The 8,989-nt window shown below is 37.7% G+C and overlaps 2 protein-coding genes across 3 annotated transcripts; one reads left to right on the top strand and one right to left on the bottom strand.

Moving 5' to 3' along the window:
- Window positions 1-3,554: 3,554 nt before the first annotated feature.
- Window positions 3,555-6,660, bottom strand: LOC133745353 (uncharacterized). 2 transcript variants are annotated; one of them, XM_062173411.1, is made up of 9 exons: window positions 6,322-6,657; window positions 5,795-5,925; window positions 5,590-5,675; window positions 5,362-5,456; window positions 4,929-5,025; window positions 4,636-4,750; window positions 4,321-4,475; window positions 4,079-4,204; window positions 3,555-3,941 (listed from the first exon to the last, which is right to left on the bottom strand). In XM_062173411.1, the coding sequence occupies exons 1-9, from the start codon at window positions 6,510-6,512 to the stop codon at window positions 3,717-3,719; spliced, it is 1,221 nt and encodes a 406-aa protein (XP_062029395.1). In that variant the 5' UTR covers window positions 6,513-6,657; the 3' UTR covers window positions 3,555-3,716. The 2 variants fall into 2 exon arrangements, with proteins under 2 accessions (XP_062029395.1, XP_062029396.1); XM_062173412.1 differs by having other exon boundaries at window positions 3,804-3,941; window positions 4,316-4,475; window positions 6,322-6,660.
- Window positions 6,661-6,898: 238 nt separating this feature from the next.
- LOC133745348 (uncharacterized) lies at window positions 6,899-8,788 on the top strand. Its single transcript, XM_062173407.1, has 3 exons — window positions 6,899-7,611; window positions 7,744-8,160; window positions 8,265-8,788. Exons 1-3 carry the CDS (start codon window positions 7,113-7,115, stop codon window positions 8,651-8,653), a joined length of 1,305 nt encoding a protein of 434 aa, XP_062029391.1. The 5' UTR covers window positions 6,899-7,112; the 3' UTR covers window positions 8,654-8,788.
- The last annotated feature ends 201 nt before the right edge of the window (window positions 8,789-8,989 follow it).

Below are 8,989 nucleotides of genomic sequence, written 5' to 3'. Positions count from 1 at the left end.
TATTTGTTTCAGGGTTAGGGTTTCGTGCTGATAACGGGTATAAGGAAAACTGAATTGGGAGATAATTGAGTCGTACTTTCATTGATAATAGGGGGCTCTTTATATAGAGGATTACAAGCATAGAGATAGAGTTGTACATGGAAACATAATCGTACATTGATTGGATATCTCCTAAGATTCTCCGAGAATATCTCTGATATAAACCCTATTTCAACTAGAGCAAGTAACCTCGAGTTTGGGCCAGACACATATTCTGGATTTACTTGAACAAAAGTAACTTTAATTAAAGATTATATGTCACTGGCAGCAGATTTTATATAAAATGTTAGTTTTAGAAGCTGTTTTCGATCAAAACACACTCTAAAGTTGTTTTCATGTACTGACAGCACTTTTAAAACTGTTGTTTATCAAACACGAAACTGTTTTAATACACAGATGATTATTCTCACAGCACAGCAGCAACAACTATTTTAATTCCATATCTCGTTGAGCTTCCCGGGATCTCTTTTTGTGACAATGTGATAGGAGCATTTTAATGCGACGTTTTAACTGCATTTCTCTACATTTTTCTGCGCCATTTCCTTGAAAAATCCTTGTTTTGGAAAGTTTCCATTCTTTGATTGGGAAAGTTCCTATTTGTATAAAGTTTCTATTTTTGTAGTTTTCATTTCTCATTTCTGGCAAGTTTCCATTTTCAGTTTAGGAAAGTTTCTATTTTTCATTTTTAGTAAGTTTCTATTTTTCAAATTAGGTAAGTTTCTATTTTTCATACTAGTTTCTATTTTCAGGACCTCCGAGCTCAAAAGTGGAAATGAACTCACGGAATGAAAGAGGAGCTTGCAAATGCCTAGGGGAACAAAAATGAAGGACATTGGACCACAGAAATGAGCAGAAATGAAGAAAAGAAGTTTTCCTAGTCCAACCAGGAAACCCTGCGAAATGGAGGAAGGCTTCCCTAGCAAGTTTCCAACGCAACCATGAAAAAGAAATGGAAAAATAATGTGTTTTGCGTTGAAAAATGAGAAGGCTTGAAGATGAAGCAACGAGGCCCAAGAGCTCTATGGATTTTCGGCAAAATGGATCATGGCCCATCAAGGCCCAAGGGATTAGGGTTTGTGACGCATGGAATAAACCTTAGAGATGTTTGCCGTCCAAAGCAAGAGAGAAACAAGGAAGTTGGCGTGAAAAATCAGAAAATATATGAAGATTTCGATGGAGATTTTCTAGGGCTATTTTTATGGAAAGAAATATACTTGGAGACTTACCCTAGAAGAGTTTGCCGTGAAGAATGAAGAGGAAAAGAAGGGATTGCCGTCCAAGTCAAGTGAAACCCTAGAGGATGACGCCAAGAGAGATTCTAGGGGAGAGTTTTAAGGAAAGCCAAAGTGTGGAGACCAAGAAACGGCCAAAAAGGAGTCTAGATTCGTCCCCTATATTCTCTAAAGATATTGTTGCCGAAATTGGTGAAGAAAATCAGAAAATATCTCTATATATTTCGGCAATATTATTTAGGGAATTAACATTGGAATTTTGTGATTGGTTGCACCACTTCATAGGGCTTATGTGGCAAGCTACCATTGGAGGGAATTAGGTGGAGTTATCAAGTAATTGCCGTGGGAATTAAAGAAGATTGCACGGCTTGGAGACCAAGTATGCCGTTCCCTATATATACTCACCTCTTCTCAACGTCAAGGGTTCCCATTCTTTACATTAGACACTTGAGAAAAAAATCAGAAAATCTTCTTAGCATAGCTGTGAGTTCTTCCATCCTCTAGTCATCTCCACGAGTTCAAGCAAGGCCAAGGGAGAAGAAGCATAGCCGTGAGCATCCATCATCCCTCTCCAACCTTGAAGCTTGCTTTCGAGATTCAAGAGACCATCACATCGATCGTTCATCATCATCTTCATCCACGGTGTAATCCGATTCTCCTTTGTAACATTTGCTTTGAATTTCGTTGGATATGAACTAGTTGACATATATGTTTGAACAAGTTATTATTTCTGAAATTTTATGATTAATTGAGGAATTTTCAGATTCTTTTATTGCGATTCAAAGTTGCTTATGTGTGATTGTTTGATTAAATTTGTTTAATTGATAACTCTTGTATGTTAATTCTAAATGGTTCGAAACTTTTAGGGTTTATGTATGAGTGGTGCTACGAATTTAAGAATATGAATCAACTTTTTGGTTTTGTGTTCTTGAATCGAAAAGTAGTAAAGGTTTTGTACAAAAATCGGATTTAATCAAAGAGGATTGCAATTAGGTGGACTTTTTCATACTAAGTTGCACACTTGAGTTGATAGCCTTTCTAGGTGCTTATTGCGTTGAACATGACATGATTGACTAGCTTTCTAGGGCTTTAATGCATGTTTGATAGGATTAGTCTTTGTGCTTTCACTTAGATTAATTAGCGTTGAAAAGTAAAATATGGGAATTGTTTGCTTTCTAACGATTTACATGATCAACTCCTTTTGCATGACTTGATGAACAATATTAGGGTTTAATCGATTTTAATCATAAGTTTGGATTTGATCTTTGTTCTCTCATTCCATTTGTATTTTTATGTTTTTGCATTTTAATTGTTTTGTTAACTTAGTTTTATTTTCGAAAAAAAACCAAAATCAAAAATACCCCCCCTTTTTCGTAAATAGTGTATATATATGTGAATATTATACTTTGTTTTAATCTTAATTGTTTAATTGTTTGAAAATGACAGGTGTACCCTCAATCCCCGGAATAGAACGATTCCTATTTACTTATACTACTAATGACATTTCAGAGTTAAATTATGCGCTTGCTTTGAGCGTATCACAATGCTGAGTTGCAGTCTCGTTTGTTTGTTTGTTTTTGGTCGTCAAGATGGAGTCTCATCGAGTACATAAGTTTGTGCAGCATATGTGGGAGAAGCGAGAACTAGATGAGGCCCATCCCTGACTTTGCTGCGCGGGGATTGCAAAACAGACATGCTAGTGCGCATTTAATCTTTTTTATATTTTTGCTTCTAAACCAACTGAGACATGGGAATCCCTACGGATAAATTTTGAACAATTAATGTGCTCTTACCTTCCTGTTTCGCCAAGATTTTACAAGTACAAAAGGAGATCTAGTTCATTCACAGACAACGTTTCCACAGTATGTACAGTCTGTACACCTTTAATAGCTCAACTATAACAACAACTTCCACGAATATGCACCATAGAGGTCAGTGGTTCATCAGCATGCTTGAAATAGAGAGACGGTCAGAAACCAAACCCAAACAAGATTCTTGGGGCAATCTTGCTGATCGATCCTGACAAATATGACAATCTCCAGGATGTCAAAGTTGACCCCTGAACAGACTACACCTTCTCCATCCCCTTGGATTACTCCTCTTCTTTTGGTGCTTGGCTTGCAGTAAGTATCAACTATCAACCTTGGATATATCTTGTAGCATTAGCTTAAACTGTGTGAGACTCATCTCTTGTATTATAAATATCATTTCGCATCCCTAAATAACTTTGTTATCCTAAAGCTTATGGCTTTGATTCAATTTTTGCTCTGTCCGAAAACAAACTTTCCTATTTGTCATATTTTGGAGATAACTTCCCAAGAATATCCGAGTACCTTTTCTGAATATTCAATCAAATACAAGCTTATATAACCTTGAGAGAAGTTATATTCTAATCATCTCAAAATTTGAGTAAATAAATATGAGGTGTATATTCTTGCTACCAAGTTATTTTAGCTTGAGACACCCTGCAGCATCCAAAAGCTCCCCAAGTCTTTTTGCTGCAGAAGCCAAAGTATGATCACTTTTACAGAAAGCAAACCTGATGTATCTATCCTGATAGTTATAACCCTCCTGAGAAAGTTTCTCCACAGATGAGTCTGCATGAAAAAATCCACATCCTGGCACAGCCACTACCCCTGCTTGTTGTATTAGCTTTCTAACATACTCTACCTGAAAACACATGAACCTTATCATTAAACTACTAGAATGAGTACAGCATGCAAGTAGCATGGAGGCTTGCAAATAACCCTGACAAAAGAATTGATTTTTTTTCTATAACATTGCAACGACATAGAAGACAAGCATACATCAGAAAGTGGGCAATTTTCAGGTATCTCTGCAAATAAAAAGAATGCACCCTGAGGCTTGAAATGAATCTTGAATCCAATTCTGGCAAGTAAATTGACGATGTAGTCTCTCCTTGATTCATAATCCTGAGCATAATAGAGATTACTATGAATAATGGAAAGTCATTATCAGTTGCATGACAAACAAATAATTAAGCTACTATATATACTTTCCATGAAAATCACAAAACTAAGGACCTTACACTTCTCAATGATTCAAAGTATTCAGGGGGACTTCTCAAAGCAGTCAAGGCAGCTTCTTGGAAAGGTGCTGGTGCAGAATCTGTAACTTTAACATGAATGTTTCTGATTGCAGAGGCAATAAAAGCTGGAGCAATTGCCCATCCAACCCTCCATCCTGATAGACAAGATTCAAGGTTCCAACAATGAAACAGTGAGATTCTGATAACTTTGGAGCACAAAAGAAACTTTCAGCTACATTAGAGGCAACGAAGAATATTGGCCCAACGCAATCTAGTAACTAGCATAAGAAAGTTAAAGAAAAAGATAGCTATGACCTGTGACACTGAACGTTTTAGATAAGGAAGATGTGATGATGGTCCGCTCTCTCATTCCTGGAAACGAGGCAAGGGATATATGCTTCTCACTGTTAAATGTTATATGTTCATATACCTGCAGAAACATTCAAAAAGAGAAATTTCCAAAAGTTAACAGTCAAAATATATATATAGGCTTCTCACTGATTGTTTACCTTTATTTTTCTTTTATATATATAGGAGCCTGAACAAATATCCGCTGCCATATCTGTGAATGCCTAAAATTTGTTACTCGAAGCAAAAGAATATCATACTTCATCTGTTATAGCTAGGCAGTTCCTGGTGCGGCATTCTCCAGCAATAATCTCAAGTTCATCTTTGGTGAAAACTTTGCCGGTTGGATTGTGAGGACTGCGCAAAGTTTTCATCAGTAAACCTCTTGACCATAATATGAGAAATATCATATATTTCAAAATACGTAGTCCACATTAGCCATTTCAGTCTTCTTGCGGTAACTTTGTTTTAACTAGAGACCATACGTCTACAAATTTTCACCATTTCAAGGACCAATTTTTAGTAAAAGAGTAGGGAATCCTATCAAACCGTATGGTAACCCTTTTCAAATTCAAATTAAAAAAAAAATAAATAAATAAAAAAAGGAAGTAACTAACATGTATTCTATGGATGATGAGCTTGCTACGACACTATAACATAGGTTTGAACGAGTATAATTTGGTTGCTTCTAACCTGTTGAGTATTACGGCTTTTGTTCTCCCAGAAAAAGACTTGATGAATTTGTTAGGGTCCAAGGTCCAGTGAGGTGGATCAAGGGGCACATATACCTAAGACATTCGATCAATCATCAATGTATTGACAAAGTAAGTACAAACTCATACAATCAGTACGTACTCCCTGCCTGAAGTGATGGGTAATTAAAGGTAGTGAACTAGTGATAAATAAGAAGTAGAGGCTTACAGGGACTCCCCCAGCCATCTTAATACATCCTTCATATGTTTCATAACACGGGTCAAACAGTACAACTTCATCACCCTTGTCTATTACTGTCCAAACAGAAGAGGAAAACAATTCATAGATATGAACCCAGAAATTTTTTTATAAAAATAATGCCAATAGAGAATGAAAGAAATTAAGACAATGTGAGGAGTGTAGGGCAAAATACTTGCAAACGTTGCTGCAGCAAATGCTTCAGTTTGGCCACAACAAATAGCTACATCAGTGAGAGGGTTGACATCTAATCCGTGCATTTGGTTCATTACGATTGCCACGTAGTCACATATTCCTTGCACGTGCCTTTCATTCATGGAGTTAAAAGATATCCATCGGAAATTATGTTTACATGACTGATTTTAATAAGAACTTTCAAATTAGGATTTGCTAAAGAGTCTAAAGACTGTTAAATCAATTACCCATACGTTGAAAGTTCTCAGATTGTAAATCAATGATTGAATTATATATTGATTTTACCGTTGATTTAAAAGTTTTAATGGAGTTTTCATTTTACGGTGATTGTCAGACTCACCCGAATTTACAGTAATATTGTAGATATATGTAAATATAAAAGGTATGAATGAAACCCAAATAAGGATGGGCCAAGAAAAAGCCCAAATAAGCAAATGTCAGAAAGAAATTATGAAAAATTTGTTCTAGGAGAAATTGCAGTAGGTGTGAATAACTGAATATTGAAACCTGTACTGATTGAAGTCGGAATTGATGGCGGAAATGGCAGCGTCTTTGATGTGGGAAGGTGCAGGGAAGTCTGGAAAACCTTCGGCGAGGTTGATGGCGTTGCATCTCTGGGCAAGATGGGACAGTTCCTGAATTGGTGATGCTGTAATGCTCTTTGCTACACTGGATAACAATTCTCGTTTCTCTTCCATCTTCTCTCTCTCTCTCTCTCTCTATTAACAGACTCGAGCCATAATAAGGCGTTGTCTACAGTGCTCCTTTTCAATTTGGGCCTAGGCTCTAAGCTTGGGCTCTCTGCATATATTTTGGTCCTTGCTGTGGGCCTGTTGAGTTTCCATGTATATAGCCCATTACACGAAAGTACCCGTTAGCTGCTGCGATGCCTGGATATATAGACGTTACGATACGGGTATTCTCGTAAATCCCAAACAAGTCTGCTGGAGTACTGAAGGAAAGAGCTACGAAGGAGCTATTCGAATCTATACGGATGCGGTGCCCGTGACCCATGTGGACCTCATCCATAGGACACTTTTGTCCGTGTACGTGACAACCATACATTGCCTAAACCCGCAACAGTAGTCATACTGTGGCCAAACTCGAAACGAATTGAAAGCTCCATTTCAAAAGAAACGAAAGCTGCTCGATCAGTTCATTGTTATCTCTTGTTCACGTACAGGCAACAGTCTCGATTCTAGCTAAGAGGTAGAAGATCCCAGATAAGTTCTATAATATTCTATCAGCTTCAGGCTTCCCTTATCGATTTATAATTATTTAACATTGGTGATATACCGATGAAGAACCATATGCATGTATGTAATTCGAGCAGTGACGATGAGAAGATTATAATTAGTGATGAGTCGTCAGGATCAGTATCATCAATAGAACCTTACTGCTGGTGGAGATCGGCGGCAAAGTACGATGAGTATGTTAAGCTCCAATTTGAGGGCGGCCTGCCAGACGTGTCAAGGCTGACAACAAGGATGAGAGTGTTCAAAGAGTTGGAGAGATTAGCTTTGGTTGCTAGTGGCTCTACTACTACTCGTGAATATCATTATCATTACAGTGAAGGTGGTGTGAATGAGCTCAGGCACAAGCTCCTCACGTATCGATCAGGAGATTTCTGGATGCCTATTGGAGGAATTAGTAAGGAGAAGATGGACATTCCACCAGTGGCCACAATTCTCTTGGTCGGTTTCTCTGCTTCCGGCAAGAGCTCGCTTGTCAATCTAATGTATAGTATTTTGGGTCGCTCTGGACTCATACCTTTTGCTCAAACATCCTCCTCCTCAGGTAGTACTTTGAATCAATTATTAATCTTATTTGTTTAGGCAATTAATTAATCACTGATTCTAGCTATATATATATATATGACACTCGTACAGCTAGTAGTTGATTATTGTTCGTGTATGTGCTTGTATATAGGAAGTGGTAGAACCAAGCTTTTGAAAGAGCACAATGTAGTGAGGTCTTTGCGTAGTGGGTTTTGCGTGTACGACTCAGGGGGATTCGATTACAATGAAATCAGTGAAACTAGTGTTGGTGAAGAATTGTCAAGTTGGATGAATGATGGGGTTCACCAGAACCAAGAATGCTTAAGATCGGGAGATCTGGACGACGTCCCTCATCATGATGGTGCAGGTGATGATACTCATGATAGGCATGTCGATTTTCGAACTATGTCAAATTATAAATGGTCTTCAAAGTTTGTGAGGAGAACAGTGAATTCTGTTATGGTGGTGGCTAACATGGCAGAGATCTACAAGGCATTTAAAGCTGGTGATTCTAAGCCAATGGAGGCCACAAGACAGCTTTTCTGCTCAAGTGCATTCCGAAATTGCAGTAAGTTAGCTTAGCTCTACATGGTTATATAATTTGATATACAATTAATTATCGAATTCCTTAAATTATTTGGTTTTACTTCATGGTTTTGCATATATATGTAGATGATGAGAAGCCTATCTTGATCTTGACACATGGTGACATGTTATCAACTGAAGAAAGGATTGAAGGGCGGCTTAAAATATGTGAATGTGTAGGTGTATCAGAGACGACCGGAGTATATGACATCGTGTGTCTTACCGAGTTTGGATTTCTCGCAGAAGAATCAGACCCGGTTTCAGCTTATGCCCTCACAGAAGCAGTATATAGGGCATTGCTCATATCGGACAGGACCCACTTACCGAAGAAAACACATCAGGACTGGGCATTGCTTGTATTATCCTGGATTATGTGCTTCATCGCTTCTCTCTTTGCTCTCATTGCTGAGATTTGCTTCAAACTCGGAGGAGGTGGACGTCAGAGGGATCGGCACAAGCTACTTCATGGTAGCTAGTACTTAACTTAGATAGCTACTGTACTTGTGTAAACTTTGAAGCTTATTATTCATTAACTGATAATTATTTGCCGCTAGTTAATATTAATGGAACCGACTAGAAATGGTCTTTGCTAATCGGATATTTACCCTTTCTGTAAATGTCTCAGTTTTCTGTTAAATGATTCAGCACATCGAAACTAACAAGCTAGTGGTGGTTTATCAAAAGGAAAATGATTGTTGGCCTCAATGAGGCTTGAGATTTGTGGTTTCAATTTTAAGTGTCATGTCGTATCATGTCACGGTGTCACCTACATACTTCATTTATTTGTCAAATCATGTCATGTAATTCTTGAG

The sequence above is a fragment of the Rosa rugosa genome, chromosome 4, assembly GCF_958449725.1.
Source record: "Rosa rugosa chromosome 4, drRosRugo1.1, whole genome shotgun sequence".
Taxonomy (NCBI): Eukaryota; Viridiplantae; Streptophyta; class Magnoliopsida; order Rosales; family Rosaceae; genus Rosa; species Rosa rugosa.
Note: the sequence above shows the minus strand (reverse complement) of the source record. Positions and strands in the feature narration are given on the sequence as shown.